General features: G+C 41.2%; 2 protein-coding genes across 8 annotated transcripts in view; one reads left to right on the top strand and one right to left on the bottom strand.

The window, feature by feature from the left end:
* PKD2L2 (polycystin 2 like 2, transient receptor potential cation channel) overlaps positions 1-684 on the top strand; it is a 29,932-nt gene extending 29,248 nt beyond the window's left edge. For both annotated transcript variants that reach the window (XM_058677766.1, XM_058677769.1), the window contains exon 15: positions 569-684. The gene's annotated coding sequence lies outside the window, so the exon portion shown is untranslated. The remainder of the gene's footprint in view (positions 1-568) is intronic.
* A 247-nt stretch (positions 685-931) lies between these two features.
* Positions 932-20,531, bottom strand: part of FAM13B (family with sequence similarity 13 member B) — a 68,713-nt gene continuing 49,113 nt past the window's right edge. For all 6 annotated transcript variants that reach the window (XM_058677761.1, XM_058677760.1, XM_058677763.1 and 3 more), the window contains 10 exons: positions 18,987-19,197; positions 17,719-17,848; positions 17,100-17,181; positions 12,987-13,216; positions 8,835-8,918; positions 8,506-8,601; positions 2,948-3,031; positions 2,700-2,863; positions 2,062-2,163; positions 932-1,105 (listed from right to left, as the gene is read on the bottom strand). In XM_058677761.1, coding sequence (XP_058533744.1) covers positions 982-1,105; positions 2,062-2,163; positions 2,700-2,863; positions 2,948-3,031; positions 8,506-8,601; positions 8,835-8,918; positions 12,987-13,216; positions 17,100-17,181; positions 17,719-17,848; positions 18,987-19,197 — 1,307 coding nt within the window. In that variant the 3' untranslated portion in view covers positions 932-981. The remainder of the gene's footprint in view (positions 1,106-2,061; positions 2,164-2,699; positions 2,864-2,947; positions 3,032-8,505; positions 8,602-8,834; positions 8,919-12,986; positions 13,217-17,099; positions 17,182-17,718; positions 17,849-18,986; positions 19,198-20,531) is intronic.

The raw sequence follows: 20,531 nt of genomic DNA, 5'->3' as shown, positions 1-20,531 counted from the left end.
AAGGTGTATGTAAAAATGCAGTTGTGCAGCCCTTGTGAAGAACAGATTTACTGTAGGCATAATGATTATTCTGCCAATTTAGGTCCATTTGATTGAACACAGATCTGAGCACCATCAGAATTCCTACCTACTGACATGGCTGTTTTCTCACATTATCTGGAGCTGGGGGAGTAGGGGGGAGGAAGGAGGACAGCACGGGAGATCTGATCCAGACAAATCATATCACCACCAGCTGAGAAGCGGGAACTCAGGAAACAACTCAAGCCCCACAGGAGCATGTGATGATTCAGCTCTGTGTCATGTGTGGCATGTGTTTTCACTGCACTAAAAGCAAGGTCACTCTGGAGTACCCACTGTTATCTTCATCCAGGAATTGTGTGACCACTGAATTGCAAAATGTTGCTAGCATACTACCTGTGAAAAGGTGTCCCTTTGGGAATTAAACAGAAAGGTGTTCCACAGTAGGCCTTGAAATTTTTGATTTTGAAAGTTTTGATTTTGGCTTTCTAGGAAAACATAACACAGTTGCATATGTGCACTTTTACAGGCTTTTCTTTCAAATTTTCAGTCATTCTGTAAGAAAAAGGCAACCGAAGAGTTCAGTGTGAAGACTTTCTCATTTTTCTTCAGTAATGGAAAAAAAGTTGGTGTAACAAAAAGTTTTGTATTTCCAAAGTTCTTGAAGTGGAAAGGATGAAATTCTAGTCTTTAGCTAATAGGATGTATCTGTAGTGCAAAACAATGAAGAAAACGGCATGTTTGCTAAAGGTGGAGAGGTTGGTCTTGGTTACTATGGAACATCACACTCCTGAGAGGGGGCCCACTTGCCCTCCCATCATCTGCTTTAGTGGCACCACAACCAAGTATAAAATGAAATTCTCTGAGTGCCTGAAAAAATGAACTCAAGTACCAGCCAAGTACACATGATAGCTTCAAGGGACACAACTGACTTTATGATGTGAACTTTCGAAGGAGCATATTTTATATGGATTTTGAAGAATCTTGTTTGCTGATAAGAACTTCAAGAAGCCTAAGCTTCGCTTTAATTTTCTTGTACTCCCTGTACTCCTCAAGCACTGGAACACGATCCTCTTTCTGGGCATTCCTAGGGAATAAAAACAAAAGCTGAGATAGCCTATACAGCATCTAGAAAATGCGAACGAGAAACTGCCTAGTTATACACAGTGTTACTAAACATAAATCAAAATAAAAGTTGCTCTACAAGAAAAATGGTTATTAAGACCGATTCCCTCATTAGCCACAGAACATTCTTTAAAAACTCCTATTTTTTATTTTATGAAATTCTCTATTAACACATTAAGTGATGCTATATTTATCTATAATCAGTATTGAAAATTAGAAGTCGGTCACTGTTTCAATAAAAATCCAGTGCTGGACTCTGCCATGTCTGTGTCTATTAGTGCCAGAAGTCATTTCCATACTCTTAGCTAAATGTGGCTTTGATGAATTAAGATATAAAAGTACCTATAGGAAACAATTTGTTTATAAATTTATACAAATTACCAAATACAATTCAGTTTAATCACTGAGTGCCAAATAATCCTCTGAGTATAATTTTTTTTAAAGATTTATTTGTTTGAAAGATAGAGCTACAGAAAGGGAGAGGGGGAAAAAGAAAAAGCAAGCAGTAGGGACGGAGAGGAAAAGGAAGAGAGAGAGAAAGGAAAGAAGAACAAGGTAGAAGGGAGATCTTGTGGTCAGCTAGTTACTTCACTCCCCAGCTGGCTGCAGCAGCTGCGCCTGGCCAGACCAAGGCCGGGAGCTGCTTTCAGGTCAACCATATGGATGCATCTTCTATCATGGTGGACCATCTTCTACTGCTTTCCTAGGCACATGAATAAGGAGCTAGGCTGGAAAAGAAGGGGCCTGTACAGAATGCTGGCATCACAGGCTATGTCACAAGGATGGTCCCTAAATTTTTTATTTTCAATGCTAACATCCTATATTCATAATTAACTTCTAATCTTATGTATTCCATTATTTTAGCATATGGGTACTTGTAAGGAGAAAGATGAATCAGTTTCGTGAGGCCCAACAAACCTCCCATTTTGTTGATAAAATGTCTCTTCAAATTCTCTTAATGTTTTACGTAGTTTCTTTTTTTCAGCTCTGGCTTTCCAAAGTTGTTCCAGTAATTCAGGCCTAAAATTTAATCGAGAGGGGAAAAAAAAATTATTGAAAGGGCACAGCTGATTCATCATATCCTCAACAATAGTTTGTATTCTTGGCTACAAATTGAAATAGCTGGGAAACATCTGACCATTCTAATGTTTTAACTCTACCATAACTCATGAAATATCAGGATAGTTAAATGTGGAATGTGGGATTTAGTATCAATGCTTAAACCTTCACAGCTGACTGGAAAACAAAGTCAGAACCACTCAGTCCAAAGATAAAGAAAATGACATAGAACAAGCTAACAGTAAGACTTTCCATTGGTTCATGTAGCTTGTTATAAATCAAACATGATGTTGCCTTCAAATCCACAGCAGTATTTCCTCAATAATGTGGCAATAAAAACATGTTTGTAAATCACACTAAAGTATCTATATTTCATGGCTTTCTGGATTACTTTCCTGCATTAATTCCTCCCAAGTGCTCAACCATTTAACACAGTATTTCCTAGCACATAAATTTTATTACACAAATAGTCTAAAATCACACACAAGCACACATACATAGAAGCTGCACGAGTACTTGACAAGCGGAGATCCAGAGCCAATTTTTCTTGATTTTCTTCAACATCACATTCAGAGTTTTTCAATGAACACTGTGCCTGCACAGCTGTTTTCAAGATATCATTTAATTCAGAGGACAGACTAATACCATCTTCTTCTTCTTCCTAAAAAGACATCAGAAAATCAACAGACCATGACTTTCAACTTCCCCTTTAGAAAGAAGTCAGAGAATTTCACTAGAGAATTACCTTGATTTCTTCAAAAAAATGTGCAGTTTCTCCTTCTATAATTGGCTGTAGCATCTGACCCCTTCGTTTGGTAGATGGAGATCCCTGTAACAATTACATAGATTTTACATATTAGATATTACAAAAAGTTAGAAGCATTTGCACATCACCACCTGGGACAGCAAAGTCCCACACAGAAGGCCTGCATCAAGTCTCAGCTCTGTAACAGTGACGACTCAAGTGATCAACTGACCAATCACTGAGGTGGGAGACCCAGACTTGAGTTCCCAGCTCCTGCCTTCAGTCTGTGACTCAGTCACTTCAGGATCACTAATTTTTAAAAATAATAGTCATAATAACAATCATAACAAGTTAAGCCTCCAAACTGGCATCCCAAAAAGATGCAATTTTGAGTCCCAATTGCTCCATTTCCAATCCAGTTCTTTGCTAACGTGCCTGGGAATGCAGAGAAAAACAGCTCAAATGCTTGGGGCCTCTCCGCATCCAACCTGGCCCAGTTCTGACCACTGTGGCTATTTGCAGAGTGAACCAGCAGATGGAAGATTCTCTGTCTCCATTCCTTTTTCTGTAGCTGTGCCTTTCAATGAAACAAAAGCTTAAAAAACAGCCATTAGGCCAGGAACCAGGCATAGTAGTTAAGACACCACTAGATATAACTAGATTTTAGTCCTGTCTCCACTTCCGACTCTGGCTCAAGTAGTCTGGGCCCTACCATTTATGTGGGATACCTGAATTGAGTTCCTAACCTGACAGACCCAGCTCCAGAGCTGTGGGAATTTGGAAAGTGAACAGTGTATGGGAAATCTCTCTTTCAAATAGATTAAACATACATTTATAAAATTAATTAATAGGAGCTGGTGTTGTGGTATAGAGGGCAGAGTCACTGCCTTCAATATTGGCATCCCATACAGGAACCTGTTAAAAGAGTCCCTGCTGCTCCACTTTTAATCCAGTGCCATGCTAGTGACTTGAAACAACAGCAGAAGATGGCCCAAGCTTGGGCCCCTGCATGTACAGAGACCTGAAAGAATCTCCTGGTTTTTGGTTTCAGCCCCCTGGCACAGCCCCAGCTGCTGCCATTCTTTGGGGAGCAAACCAAATGGAAGAGCTTTCTCTAGTTCTCTCTGAAAATGCTTAAGATGAAGAAATCTTAAAATGAATTTTAACTAGCTATAAATATTTGGTCTGAGAACGCGCTAAAAAAAATCCATTTATTTATTTATTTGAAAGGCAGAGTAAGGGAAAAGGAGGGAGAGACAAGTCTCCCAACCATTAGTGGATCAACTCTCCAACAGCAGCAATGATGTGGTCAACAAAACCCAAGCCAGGATCCAGGAACTCAACCCTGGTCTTCCAGGCGGATGGCAGAGGCCTACATATTCAGGCCATTTTTCATTGCCTTCCCAGATACATTAGCAGAGAACGGGATCAGAAGCAGAGTAGCTGGAACTAAAAGCACTACTCCAACATGGCAGCAGCCTAACTCACTATGCCAACACTGGCCTCCCTTTCACATTTCTCTGAAACAAAAAGTGATGTTGTTAAAAGCTTATTTATTTTTATTGAAAAGACAGGAGAGATGGAAAGAAAGATCTTCTATCTATTGGTTCACTTCTTCCAGGTCTCCCGTGAGTGGGCAGGATCCCAAGACTTTGAGCTATCCTCTACTGCTTTTGCTAGGCCATAAACAGAGCAGCCAGCACATGAACTGGCATCCATAATGGATGCTGATACGTGCAGGCAGAGGATTAGCAAGTTGAGCCATCATCCGTTCACAAAAAGTATTTGAGAGATTTTTTTAAAAAGATTTATTTCTTTTTATTGGAAATGGAGATGAGAATTACAGAGAGAAGGAGAGACACAAAGATCTTCCATCTGCTGATTTACTCCCCAGATGGCTGCAGGAAGCCATTTAGGTCTCCCATGTGGATAGCAGCAGCCTAAAACACTTGGGTCGGCCTTTAGAAGCGAGCTAAATCAGAGGTGGAGCAGACGGAATATGAACAGGCGACCACACAGAAAGTCAGTATTGCAGCTAGTAGTTTTACCTGCTTTTACCAAAATGCCAGCTTTCAACTTCTTCATCTTTCTTTTTCTAAAATTTTTATTATGTTATCATTATATGATACAGTTCCTTTTCCCCTGATCTATCCCCCCCATATCATTACAACAGCATAGTTCCTCATAGACAGCCATAGTACATCATTGCGGGCATGGACAACGGCAGAGAATCCAGCATCCCATTGTCAAGACACATCCAATAGTTTCACTGGGAGTTCATCCTCAATCCAGAAGTAGAGATGCACAGTGCACTATATCCTCAAATCTGGACATGTCATGGGCAGGTCAATCTGCACTACACAGTCACTTTAAATCCCCCAAAGTGAAAAGCCACAAAACAAAACCAACAGCTGCTGGGGTTCATGCAGTGGATATGGAGGACACAAAGGTGTGAAGAGTACCATTGCAGGCAGGGCCCCAGCGGATGTTTGTACAAACCACCTGAAGGCAGTCCCACCTCCCTTTGCTGCATGGACACTCAGAATTCTGTAATCTACTCAGGCAGTTTGCCTCTGTGGAAGTTGATGCTGCTGATAAGTCTTGCCAAAGGGCCTTTTACAATTCATGCTGTCTCTGTCTCTGTTGCCCCCACTGACCATCCTTGATCTTTAGGTTTCCCCTTTTTTGTGATGCATTTCTTCCCTCAACTGACTCAAGATTAAGCTGTAGAATGAAGATTGTAGTCGGAATGTGTTACTGATTAATATGAGAAGTTCTACTGAGAAACTTCTATTCAGCTTTTAGGTGAAACAGCACAATTATTCTTGGAAACACCCACTTGACCATAATGTCAAGTCTGTGCCAGAGCTTGTGAGGGTTAATGTATAAATAAAGGGGACAGCTTTCTTGCATGGTCCATTATGATCCTGAAATTGTAGTGGTCCATTTATTTCCTCTTTATACCTAATCCACACAACGTTCACGAGTTCCGAACTCGGCTGGAGCAGGACTCCGGCAAACAGGAAGAAATACAGAAATTTACAATGCCATGAAGTTAAACATGCCAGTGGATATGATGGTCTCCATTACAGTTACTATACATCACCTTAAATGAAAAGTCACAAAACATAATCAACAACAGGAAGAAAAAAAAAGAAATTAACAACATCATGAAGTTAAATAACATGCTACTGAATGACTAATGTGTTCCTGAAGAAGTGAAAAAGGAAATCAAGAACCTTCTTGATTGAAAATGATGCTACTCTATGATCTATTAGTCAGTGAAGAATTTAATCAGAAGCAACTGTTTTGAAGAGATGAAACTAACAAAAAACATCAAAAACCATGACATACAGTTTTTGCTAATCTTTTTGGTAAAATGTGTCTCCCATAGACAACTGTTTTGTTTTTTGATCCAGTGCACTAATCTACGACACTTGATTGATGAGTTTAATCCATTTCCATTCAGGGTTAATATAAATAGGTAGTCATTTGTTCCTGTCATTTAGCAGTGGACTGTCATTTCATTTAGTCTTCTGTTGTTCTTCTATTGCAATGTTCGTCACATTTGCCTTTGGTTTTGGTGGGTGCTATTCATTTTCTCTGTCAAGAGAACATCTTGAAGTATTTGTAGGGCAGGTTTGGAACAGGCATACTCTTTTAACTTTTCTTTATTGTAGAAGAATTTTATACCATTTTCAAAAACAAAGGAAAGCTTTGTTGGGTATGTTACCGTAGGCCGACAATTTTTTGCTTTTAGAATCTGGAATATGTCACTGCATTCTCTTCTGGCCAAGAGTTTCCTTTGAGTCACCAGTGAGTTTAATTGCCATTCCTCTGTATGTCAGTTTTTTTCATGAGCACATTTAAGGATCTTTTCCTTATGTTCAATTGAAGAGAACTTGATTATCATGTGTCTTGGTGAAGATCACTTTTGGTCAACTGTACTAGGAGTTTTGTGCCCTTCTGGATGTTGTTTCCCGGTTTTTTCTCTAGATTAGGGAAATTTTCCCTTATTTCATTCAATACACCTTTAATCCCAGCTTCTCTTTCTGTACCTTCTGGAACTCCCATAACTCTTATATTTGACCTTTTAAAAGTGTCTTTCAGTTCTTGAATACTTGGTTTTAGTTTGACCCAGCTCTACTTCCAGCTTTTTGTTTATTTCCTTCTGGTGACAGAAAATATCTTCTGAGATTCTTTCTTCTGCTACCTTCATTCTATTTTGGAGATTCTCCACTGTACTTTTAATTTACTCCACTATATTCTTCATTTCTAATGTATCAGCTTTCATTTGATTCATTTCCAATGTGACATATTCCTTGAATTCTTTGAATGTCTGCTTTATGCGCTTCTCGTTGTTGATTAGAAGCTTTATAACAAGTGTTTTGAATTGTGTGTCCCCCAATTTCTCGATGTCTTCCTCAGTGAACTCTGAGGTTGGCAATGGCTTTTGCTCCTTTGCAGGGCAGTCGTCCGTAATATTCATTGTACCTCTGTCTCTTCTTTTGCTATTGCTTATTGCATTTCTGGTTAACAGATTCTTCTCTGTAGGACATGTTTCCAAGCTGTGTCACCCACAGGTCTGAAGTTTGATTTTACTTATTGTGGCTGGTACCCAGTTCTTTCTGTGCAGTCACTTGTGCCCCTCACTCCAGCAAGTTTCAGATCTGGGCTCTTACATTAAACTTCCACCATGGTCTGCGTAGCCCAGCTCCGGGCTCAGCACTTTACCTGCTGTGATCCCACACTATTGTTGCATCGTTGTCTGTACAACATTTCTTCCAGTTCCGGTTCATGCAGTTCACAGGATCATACCAAATGCACAGATCACTGTTGTCAAAACCTTTGCCACACTACACAAAATGGTGCCTGATGTGAAACTTGTGGAGTTCTTGATCTGCTGGCCGTTAGGTCTTGGGGCTACCCAGACCTATTTTGGGTTTCGCTCCCAGCTTAGTGCATGCACAATCCTGTCAAATAGCCATTGCCTCCCTAAACAAGATGGCACTCGATTCAGCTCTAGTGGGGGTTTTGCTGGGATATTCACCTGTTCCTGCACTGCCTGTTTGGGATCTGCTGCTCTGTCTCTCTCCTGGTCAAATCAAACAAATCAGCAGGACGGGCAGTTCTTTGTCTGGGTTCACCTCCTGAGTTCCTGATGAACTCCCCTTCCCACCTGGTTGCTGGTGGAGTTCAGATTGCCACTTGTTGAATGCTGCTGGCGTATCGGGTCACTGCAGCACCACACTGTTGTCTCCGCTGCTTTCCTGTGTCCATCAGTCTCCAGATGCCCCTCTGCTGTCGATCTGGCCTCTCCTATTTCCTGGAATGTGCCCTCTTTGCTTCATCCTGGCTAATGTTTCTCTGTTTAAACATGTCCTCACCATATTCCACCATTTTGATTCTCCAATTTCTTAATCTTTCAAAATAAATCATTTCACAATTACAATTCTACCTTGCTTATGTGTTTCTCCAATATACCACAACAATTTCTTCTGGATAAGAACATCTTAACGAAATGAATTAGAGAAATATTTGCTTAATGTTTTACTTACAAGAATTGGAGTGATGCTCGCTCTTGTGAGCATCTGTTTTACAAGCCTGTATCTATCATAGAGAGGTTTAACAATGTGCCTTTCTTCCCTGGTCACCTGAAACATGAAAAAAGAAAATCACCCAGTCACCAGAAATCAAAAGTGTCAAAAACAAACAAATCATGATGTTTCCTCCAAAGTTTAAATTTTATATTAAGTAAAGAGGCAATTCCCCAAGTACAGAGAATAATACTCTATAAAACAGCTCTGAAAAATGTAGGCCACAAAAATGATTTTATGATCTTTCTTCATATAGGAAATTAAATCTTTTTTAGCAAGAGAGACATTACCGGCCTTCCATGTTGACTTTCATAGTAAAGAAGACTTTTCTGGAGAGAAGTTTTCTCTTCTACCAAATGATCTTTTGTCATTTTCTAGAATTAAAAAAAAAAATTAAGTAATTTCATCACTCCCAAAATGTACATAATTAGACTGAAAGGGCAGAACCACTGCCTATCTAGCCCAGCTAAACATATCCTTTACTGATCTACTCGCAACATTCTGAGTCAGCCCCAGAATTTGGTCTTTATTTTAAAACAGCTACCACTTGCAATGATGATTCCAGTGTAGCTTCCTCTGAATAAATTATGAATACTGGTTTGAGTAAGTTACATAATCTGTTTATTCACTATCCTGATCTATTAAGTGAAAATACTTCACCCTACCAAAAAAGACTATAGCTGAGGACTAAATGAGTTAATATTTGGAAAGTATTTACAATACTACCACATTTCAAATGGCCACATGGGGCTATACAGTAGCATTGCAAGCTATTTCTCTTCCTGTGATGCCAGCATCCTTTATGTGCACCGGTTCAAGTCCTGGCTATTGTACTTCTGATTCAGCTCCCTGCTTATGGGCTGGGAGACCTGGAAGAGGCTCCTGGCTTCTAATTTTCGACCTGCCTAGCTCTGGCTGTGGTAATCATTTGAAGAGTGAATCAGCAGATAAAAGATCTCTTTGTCTATCCCCTCTGTGTAACTCTTTTAAATAAACAAATCTTTGAAAAACAATAAAATGTATCTGGTGACATGGAATGGGGCTGGGCCAGCATAAAGCCAGGAGCCAGAAACTTCAAGTAAGTCTCCCAAAAACAGACTCATCCACTGTTTTCCCAGGTGTATTAGCAGGGAGATAGATCTGAAATAGAGCAATCATGACTCAAACTGATACTAACATGGATGCCAGCACTGCAAACAGCAGTTTAACCTGATGTGTCACAGCAGAGGTCTCCTGCTAATTATTTTAAAACACTAATATCATACAAAGATCCTTTGAAAAGCTCAGCAATGAAAAGCTGTGATATCAGACTCTACTGTGACCTCAGTTTCCCTTTTATCTGGGAATACTAGAATACTTTTCTCAGATCTATCAATAGCCTCAGTGAGAGAGTGAGGCAAGATTTCCCAAATTTGTCCATGGAATCTTCCCCATTGTGGTATAGAATCACCTATTAACATTGCTGTGAAACAACGATTCAAAGAATACCCTTTTTTCAAGGGCTGGTGTTGTAGAGAAACCGTCAAGCCACCTGTACAAAATACTGGCATCCATGTCAGGGTTCTAATTTGAGTACTGGGAAAACAACGGAAGATGCCCCCAAGGACTTGGGACGCTATCATCTACATTGGAGAGCTGGACAGAGTTCCTGGCTTCAGTCCCAGCCCTTGCTCTTACTACTACAGCCATCTGGGGAGTGAATCAGTGGATGATGATCTGCTTCTCACGCTCTGAGTCACTTTGCCTTTCAAATAAAATAAAATAAAATAAAAAATTACACAATGGGCCCAGGGTGGTAGCCTAATGGCTAAAGTCCTCACCTTGCATGTGCCAGGGTCTCATGTGGGTGCTGGTTTGTATCCTGGCTGCTTCACTTCACTTCCAGCTCCTGCTTGTGGCCTGGGAAAGCAGTCAAGGATGGCCAAAGCCTGCACACATATGGGAGACCTGGAGCTCCTGGCTCCTGGCTTAAGATTGGCTCAGCTCTGGCTGTTGTAGCTAAATGGAGTGAACCAGAGGAATGAAGATCTTCCTCTCTGTCTCTCCTTCACTCTGTCAATATGACTTTCCAATAAAAATAAATAGGTCTTTTTTTAAAAAAATTACAGGTTTCGGTTCCAGCTGCTCTAGCTCCCTGCTTATGTCTGCACCATATGCGAAACACGGATGAAGCTCCTGGCTCCTGCTTGGCCCTGGCCAAGGATGTCACCTGCGGAGTGAACCAGGACATAGAAGGTCTCTAAAGGTCTCTACCTCTCCTCTCTAATCCCATCCTTCAAATAAGTAAAAAACAAATCCTCAAGAAATAAAGAGGAAAATCAAATACTAGACCAAATTAACTCCATAAAGAGATGTTAAAAAAGACACTGTATAATATCGTCTCTTAAATATGACTCTAGATTTCTAGATTACATACATTCAGTGGAGGATAGCTGAGTGTAGACTCTACAGAACATTATAATCTCAAGCTTCGGGTGGTGAATTCAAGAGAAGTTAAGCCAGTCAAAATCTCTTTATATGAGGGAGAGAAAATACAGACATTTTCTTGCAGCACTTGGGTCACTACTTGAGATGTCCACATTCCATGCTAGAGTTCTGGGTTTGAATCCTATCTGTTTCACTTCCAATCCAGTTTCCTGCTAATGTGCAAACTGGGCAGTAGCAGGTGATGGATGGTTCAAATATATGAATCTCTATCACCAACATGAGTGACTGAACCCAGGAGAGTGAAGCAGCAGATGTAGGATCTGTCTTTGGGACTCTGCCTTTAAAATAAAGTTAATATATACATATATATTTTCTATTTAAGCAAAAGAAAAGTTAGGTCTTGTTTCAGTGACAGAAAGACTCCAATGTTTAGAGCATGAAAGGACTCACCATGCCCGAGATTCTCACATGAGGCTGCCTACTCCTTCAATTCTCCAAGTAAAGTTCATCTGAATTACCTGAGCCACCGATGGCCTTGAGTAGCACAGCCCCAGCCACAGATTATAACTATACTATGATTCTTCAAAAAAAAAAAAAAAAAAAAAGTTGGGCCCGGTGGCGTGGCCTAGCGGCTAAAGTCCTCACCTTGAACGCCCCAGGATCCCATATGGGCACCAGTTCTAATCCCAGCAGCTCCACTTCCCATCCAGCTCCCTGCTTGTGGCCTGGGAAAGCAGTTGAGGACGGCCCAATGCATTGGGACACTGCACCCGTGTGGGAGACCTGGAAGAGGTTCCTGGTTCCCGGCTTCGGATCGGCGCAGCACCGGCCGTTGCGGCTCACTTGGGGAGTGAATCATCGGACAGAAGATCTTCCTCTCTGTTTCTCCTCCTCTCTGTATATCTGACTTTATAATAAGATAAATAAATCTTAAAAAAAAAAAAAGTTAATTCATTTAAAGCTGATAACAACCTCATCAATTGTGGATGTTTTCTCTCTCGTTTTTTAAAGATTTTTTTTTAAGATTTATTTATTTTTATTCGAAAGTCAGATATACATAGTGGAGGAAAGACAGAGAAGATTTTCCGTCTGATCACTTCCCAAATGACCTCCAATGGCCAGTGCTGCACCGATCCGAAGCCAGGAGCCAGGAACTTCTTCTAGGTCTCCCACACGGTGCAGGGTCCCAAGGCTTTGGGCCATCCTCAACTGCTTTTCCAAGTCACACGCAGGGAGCTGGATGGGAAGTGGAGCTACTGGGACTAGAACTGGCTCCCATATGGGATCCTGGGTGTTCAAGCCGAAGACTCTGGCCAGTAGGTCACCACGCCAAGCCCCTATTAATTTTTTTTCTTCTTGGAAAGCTAGATTAGATTTACTGCAAGAAAGGCAGGAAGATCTTCCATCCGCTGATTCACTCCCCAAATGGCCACAATGGTCAGGGCTGAACCTAGCTAAAGCTAGGAGCCAGGATTCTTCCAAGTCTCCCATACAAGTGTAGGGTCCCAAGGCTTTGGCCCATCCTTGACCACTTTCCCAGGCTGTATGCAAGGAGCTAGATGGGAAGTGAAGCAGCCAGGACATCAGTCAGTACCCATATGGGATCCCAGTGCAGGTAAGTTGAGGAATTAGCCATCGTGCCTAGCCTTCTGATATGTTTTCTAATCACCAGATGGATCACAGCGCTATTGCAGGAACTGAGTGGCAGTCAACAGCTGGATTAGGCAAGAGCAAGAGCTATTAAGACACCACCCTAAGATTCAAAATTGGGTCTCTTTCAGGTTTTTATACTCATCTTACCAAATGCTTACATTATAAACAAAACCAACTCTATTTCTTGAATCCCTGAAACACCTGGCACTTCTGATGTGCTGATAAAAGTACATTTCAGAATCTGCATATCTGAAGAGCAAACTCAGGCAGGCAAACTACCAGGACATCTTACCCTTACTGAGGTAACTGTTTTTACTTGAAATTCTCAAGAGTATCTGGGCAAAAATCCTAGCTCAGGATACCTTTATATCTTCGGGAAGACATCTCTCCGCACGCTTTTCTTTCAGTCTCCTCAGAATAAGCTCAAGCGTTGCCTCTTTAGATGGCTTCTTCTCCTTCTGAACAACTCTGGAATCATCTTCCTTCTCTTCCTCATCATGGTCTAGAGAAGATCCAAAGCTTTTGGGAAGGGTGTTACTTCGTGGTCGTGTCTGAGGTACAAATTCTCCATCAGAGCTTTTGTGCTTTGCGTCTACATTTCAGAAACAAGAGGAGAGAACAATCAAGACTAAGTTAAGCTATTAATGTTACCTGGTCAAAGAGTAAACAAGAGAGCTAGTCTCTTTATTCTTTAAACAAATATTCTTAAAGTCTGTCATACACTAACAAGACTCTTTAAAAATATTAAGATCTATTTTATTATTTTTTGTAAGGCAGATTTTACAGCAAGGAGAGAGAATAAGATCTTCTATCTACTGGTTCACATTCCAGTAGCCACAATAGCTGAAATTGAGCCAATCTAAAGTCAGGAGCTTCTATCCCATATTCCACAGAGGTGCAGGGTTCCAAGGACTTGGGTCATTTCCATTGCTTTCCCAGGCCATAAGCAAAGAGCTACATCACAAGTGAGGCAGCCAGGACATGAACAGGTACCCATATGGGAGGCATGACACAGGGCAAGAGGATTAGCCTGCTGTGCCACCATATTGGCCTCAACTTTTATTTGAAATGCAGAGTTAACACAGAAGAAACACTAAGACACCTTCCATTAGCTGGTTCTCTCCCCCAGATGGCTTCAATGGCCATACCTAGGACAGTCCAAAGCCAGAGCCAGGGACTTCTTGTGGGTCTCTCACATGGGTGGAGGGGCCCAAGGACTTGGGACCCTTTCCTAGGCACATTAGCAAAGTGGAACAGCCAGTACCAAGAGTAATAGCTTAGTGGTTAAATCTTTGCCATGCATGTGCTGAGATCCCATACAGGTGCTGGTTTGTGTTCAGCTGCTCCAATTCCTATCTAGTTCCCTGCTGTGCAGGAAATCCAGAAGCTCCTAGCTTCAAATCAGTTCAGCTCCGGCCGTTGTGGCCACTTGGGGAGTGAATCAGCAGATGGAAGAGCTTTCTCTTTGTCTCTCCTTTTCCGTAATCTGCCATTCCAACAAAAATAAATAAATATTTAAAAGAAACAGAAAAAGAAAGGAAGAAAAGGAGGAGGGGAGGGAGAAAGGGAGAGAGTGAGTAGCCAGGACTTGAACCAGCAATCTCATGGGAAACAGGCACTGCAGGCAGAAGCTTAATGTACAACATGACAGCACCAGCCCCAGTAAGATACTCTCATCAGCACACAGCTAAAGTAGTAAACTACACACTGTTCTCATGAGGTACATATTCAGAGAAGAAAAAATGGAGTCATCCAACTATAGGCAACTGCCTAGGTTGCTCTGTACCTAGACAAGTGTTACCTTGTTGCGAGCAAAGCTAGCGAGCATGCTGGGTCTGTTTAATGCCAAATCTGCATTAACTATACCAGTGTACCAACATAATATACCAACATCAATTTTATTATTGATGATGTTTACATAGTTGTGAAGAATGCATGTACATGTGGACTACTGATCAGGATAAAAGAGCCAATGAATATGTAAGAGTGGATGAGATGATTTGTTTCCCATTTTTTTTTTCTCTTCCTGTATCTGGGTGGGAGGGAAGGGGAGAAGCCGCATCCAGCATCCTAACCACATCAGCACCCAGGGATGGGGTATAGCCAACTAATCATTCCAGGGTCCTGATGTGGAACATGTTCTGAGAGTTCTGCTCAAGTGGTTTAAATAGTTCTGATACTCTGTTGTTTTTATTGCTCCAAAGATGAGGAAATCCTTCCAAGGTCCATTGGCTGACACAGTCCACCCTACAGTTCCCACTTGCCCGGATACTTGCTGTCAACGCTTGGTTGGGAGAGTTGTCCAATTTGTCCTCCATTGTTTGCTATGGTACCAGATATCCTGGACTGCCCCATGTGCATCTAGGCATGCTGTCCACTGCAGCATCTTCAGCAACTGAGGAAGCCCAGTTCTGACTCATGCACTGTATTGTCAAACCAAAACTCCTGTGATTCTCCCCATGGTTGGGAGTTATAAGTCCAGCAGTTCAGCTGGGGGAGTTGCCAAAGAAACCTTGTCTGAGGTGACCCTAGACCTGACTCCTGTGTGTGATATGTAGCAAAAGAGAGAATGCTGGGTCAGTCCTCAGGAGCCTGGAGGGGCTTCAGATTGCCTGGAGAAAAGCAATCTGGAGACGTGTTAGAGTGGGAGCAGCTGAGGGCATATTTGACAGGGAAGGAAAGACTTATGGAGGCTTCCACAAACCTGGCCACTGTACTTGCGGGCAGATGAGGTTGCTGAGACAGACTAGTTTAAAGGGGAAAACCAGAGGGCATGTCTCGGTTAGGCCAAGGCACTCGCCCACGCCCACGTGGAACACCTGGAGCTGAGCAGCATAGCTGGCTGGGCTAGGCAACAATACCTGCCCACAAGTGTTGGGGCTGAGAGCGGGCCATGTCAAGCTGGCTGGCAGCATTTATTAGTACCTGAGAGAACTGGATCTGGGAGCAGATTCTATAGACACTTGTGGGCTCATCTGTGGGACTGCAGCACCCACTGATTTGTGTGGAAAGCTGGGAGTGGTGATGGGCTGAACCTGGTTGGATTGCGGAACTCATCTGACATTGGCAGGAGCTGGGATTGGGAGGGGACCAGGCTAGTCCAGACTGCACCAGCCACCACTACATGCAGGTACCAGGACTGAGATCAGACCATGCCTAGCAGGATGAAGGCACCTGCCAGCACACCTGAGATCTGGAGCTGGGAGCGGGCCTGGAACAGCAACTTGGGGAACTCCCCTAGTAGACTGCACCTACTGCTATCTCCCGTGCAAGCTTGAAACACATACCCAGATACACATTAAAGACAAGAGAGCCTGTTCCTCCAATCCAACAAAAGATCAAGTAGTTCTTCAAAGGGTGGAAAGAAAAGCAAGTCGAATAATACAGCAACAATTTCACAACCAGTACCAAAGTCTATGAATACTCTGAGGAAGACACAGACAGCCAACAAGGCTTAGAACTTTCACAGAGACAATAAAGAACTTGTATGAGGACAGATGGAATCTGTCATCTCTTAAATGGAAAAGCCAACAACCTCTCAGGTACTTCAGTATGTTTTGGGGTACACAAACATGCCCACTGAAGAGGAAGTCTCAGGCCAGCAACAGGGGTCCACTAGATGACACTCAGATTCAAGACAAATAGGTCACAAGCTTAATGCCACAGGCCAGTAGTTGCACCACCCCCACACCACACAATTAATCCCCTCTCCGCAGAAATTATCTGCCCCACTGTGATCCCTGAGGCAGCAAATGGGACCCACTCCATACCCTGGCAGTGCTGTTGTCTGACCTCCCCCCAGGGGCACAGGAGGAAAGGCAGATTTTCACCATCTCCATCCTCACCATCCTGGCTGATGACCCACATGAGTGTGCAGTCCTCTCTTTTGTAATGAATATTAAAAAATTAAAGTTAACAAGAAAATGAAATGAAAGTGATATACCTGACAATGGACAATGTGTGCAAGGATAAATTTTGTACCATCAGTTTATCAAGAAATATACGATCTACGACACTGTCCCAAAAAAATACTAAATCAAGACATCTTAATATACAACTTTGACCTTAAGAACTACAGAAAACTTCTATTTTTGCTAAAAAGTGCTCAAAATTTTAAATCCTCAAAATCATGATTGTATTCTAGACAATATAAAGGACATCTTAAAAGGCACGGTAGCCCAGTGGCTAAAGTCCTCGTCTTGCATGTGCGGGGATCCCATGTGGGCACAGGTTCTTATCCCGGCAGAACCACTCCCCATCCAGCTCCCTGCTTGTGGCCTGGGAAAGCACCTGCATGAGAGACCCGAAAGAAGCTCCTGATTACTGGCTTTGGATTGGCTCAGCACCAGCCATTGAGGACACTTGGGAAGTGAATCATCAGACAGAAGATCTTCCTCTTTGTATGCCTGACTTTCCAATAAAAATAAATAAACCCTAAAAAATTAAAATAGACAACAAAATGGTGTATCTTATACCTTTAATTTGCTTCCTCAGTTTAGTGAGCTCTGTCATCCACTTTAACACCTTTGGATTGGCTGCAATATCACTGTAGGAGGGCTGAAAAATTAAAACAAAGTTATTATCACTAGTAAGAAAAAGCAAAGTATTCACATCTATCACAGCACATATTTCACTCAACCTTTATTTTCAAATTAATTATACACAGCAAGATATTACACAAAACTCTCCCAGAGCACAGAGCTGGCAGAATAGAAAGTCAATGAGTCTTCCGACTCCAAGTACAGGGTTCTGTCACACCTCACATGTGCTTCCCATTAGATCAGCCTCCATCCTCCCACCCTCCCTCTTTTCTCTTCTCATAACACTATTTTTGACAGTTAACTTATTAACATAGAGTATTTTCTTTAAAAAACTCTAAACACTTTGTATTTCACCAGTGTAAATACAAAGATTCAGTGGTACAATAGCAATTACACTGGCCTGGAAATCAGAATGTTGAAGACATTGGATTTCAGATCCATAACATCATTAATTTTCCAGGCAGACCAGACTTGCTACCTCCTGCTCTCTAATGACCCTATTTCGCATTCAAATACAGTATATAACTAATTCTGGGCAAGGCTACAAATTTACCTTGCTATTTCTTTCCCTTTCAAACTGCTCTTCAAATTGTCTTATTTTTTTCTGCAGTTTCTTGACCAACTGGTAAGGTGTTCTGTCTTCTCTTTTGTCATCTTTTGAACTAAAGGATGATCTTCGAATCCTGAATTCAAATGAAAGGTCAATCCTGTGAATCAGTTAAGTATCTTTTCAAAGTGAAATTAAGTCCCTAAATAGATAGTTAGGACATATAGCAAAAAGGAGCACTATACTACCACAGCCCACAAAATTAGCTAACATCAAATGAATCACTTAAAGCTTATTTGGATAATGGCAGAAAACAATACCGCGCCCAGCACAACGGCTCAACAACTAAATCCTTGCCTAGCATGTGCTAGGATCCCATATGGTACCAGCTCATATCCCAGCTGATCCACTTCCCATCCAGTTCCCCACCTGTGGCCTGAGAAAGCAGTAAAGGATGGTCTAAAGCCTTGGAACCCTTGCTCCTGGCTTCTGATTGGCTCAGTTCTAGCCATTGCAGCCATTTGGGAGGTGAACCAGCAGATGGAGGATCTTTCTCTCTATATCTCCTTTTCCCTGTAAAATCTGCCTTTCCAATGAAAATAAAAATAAACCCTCTAAAAAAAACCAAAAGATATCCAGCAAATCAGGCTTCTTTTGTGTCCCCAATCATAAAAGTTTCTGACATTCAAAATCATCAATTTAGTTTTGGCAAAAGGATTAGAAACTAGTCAGCTACACTTGCTGCTACAGAGATTTATATTTCAATCATGACTGAATAAATAAACGACTACACAACATCTCAATGAACTCAGAATTTAAAATCAAAGCTCATCACGACGCCAGTGCTGTGGTGTAGCTAGAAAAACTACCATGTGCACTGCCAGCTCCACATGAGGGCAATTTAGAGTTCCGGCTTCTCCACCTTTGCTCTGGCTCCTCGCTAATATCCCTGAGAACAACAGCAGAGGATGATCTAACTGCCTGGGGCTCTGCATCGATGTGGGAGACCTGGAAAAAGCTCCTGGATTCAACAAGTCCAGTTCTGACTGATGCGGTCACTGGGAAGTGAACCCGTGGGTAGAAACACTCGCTCTCTCTTTCTCTCTTCCTCCGCCCCCTTTTTATGATTTTTTTTTCAAATGAATAACAATAATAAAAAAGCTTCATGAAACATGGAAAAAATATTTGAAACATAGGATAAAGTAGCTAAATCTCTGAGGACATGAATAGAAAACAGCAATCACCTATCCTAAAAAATTTAAAAATATACATACCTAGTAAAAGAGAGGGCTTTAGATGAGGAACCCAACATTTCTGGGTCATGTAGGAAACGCTGGCTCTGCCCAAAGTCTAGACTGCGGTGTGATAACACGGGAGGACAGTCCTCTTCCAGAGGATGGTGAGTCATTCTTCCAGCCTGGGGAGACAGCTGAGCTTCTCCAGACTCATGATCTTCCTGCCAAGACTTAAAAGCAGGAAATGGTTCTGGAAAACAAACACAGAGAATGCTACCATTGGTCTCTTGATTCCATCAGAGAAAAACCATTCTTGAAGTCACAGCATTACATCGTGGTTCATATGTCATATACATTGAGTGACACTACAATCATCATAAAGCTAACTGTAGTTTAAAAGGATCAATGCTTCTGGCTTTAGCTCCGAGTTCTACTTTCACATTAGGAATTACAACTTAAATTTCCAAATCCACTAGTAAAGAAAAGAAAGACTGCCAAGCTTTTTTAAATTACTTAATCTGAAGATGTAAATTTAATATTTCAAAGTTATCACAAAGAAAAATGTTAGTTTGAGTTGGGAAAAGTCTGTATTTAAAACAATAAATAACAGTTCTTCATCAGGAAATCAATTCACATGTATAATGCTTCCAGGTAAACTGTTCCAAGGGTGCTCTTCCCAACATTACACAGAACACACACAACAGTGCCTTCTGATTCAAGATTTACTTTAACAGTTTCAGAGAAGGCCCTCACTTAGCTGACAGCACCTCATCTCTAACAGTGGTAATTTATCTTCTGAGATTTCAAGGTATACATATATTCTACTGATTAAACAGCCAATAGTATTAGCACAAAACTTTAACACCACTGGTTCTTCTCAAGCATACTTATTCTCCTGAAGTTAATTCGTATGTTTTTCAAAGGAAATCACATTAACACATTTGAAATTTTTGCACACAAAAGCTTGGATTACATATAATATGGATCATATACATAATCCACAAATACTTCCCAAATACAAAACTAACTTTAACCATCACTGGAGAGAGAACTTCTCTATTCACATACTAGCTTTATTTATACATAAAATTTAAAACTTGGGTGCAATGGTTATTAACAACAGCAAAAAATCAATATTAACAGTGTCCAAATTTCAAGTCGTTTTTTCCCTTTACAGTGTCTAAGATGACTACTTTAGCAATTCAGTTCAACTTATGCATTAGCAATCTAAAGAATCACCTTTTTCCATATTAATGTAATTTAGTTTGTTTTTAAAGTTCAAATCAATCTAGTAACTAGAAATTGCATACAAAGCATGCAATCCCATAATAAACCCAGCAATAAAAGTGATTTTCAAAGCAACCCTTGTACCTGTGTCCCAATAAACAAGCAACTAGTAACGAAAAATGCAATGAAAAATCTGTTTCATAGAAAGAGGGAAGTTATAAAAACCTTTTTTTGGGGGGTGGGTATTGTTTTCAACCCAAAACAGCTTTCCTAAGATTTGGGGGACAGCAGGAGAAGGGCTAATAAAAACAAAGTGAATCATAAGAAGGCAAAAACTAAACTATGGTGAACCATACT

The sequence above is a fragment of the Ochotona princeps genome, chromosome 19, assembly GCF_030435755.1.
Source record: "Ochotona princeps isolate mOchPri1 chromosome 19, mOchPri1.hap1, whole genome shotgun sequence".
Classification (NCBI taxonomy): Eukaryota; Metazoa; Chordata; class Mammalia; order Lagomorpha; family Ochotonidae; genus Ochotona; species Ochotona princeps.
This window is presented reverse-complemented; position numbering and strand designations above follow the sequence as displayed.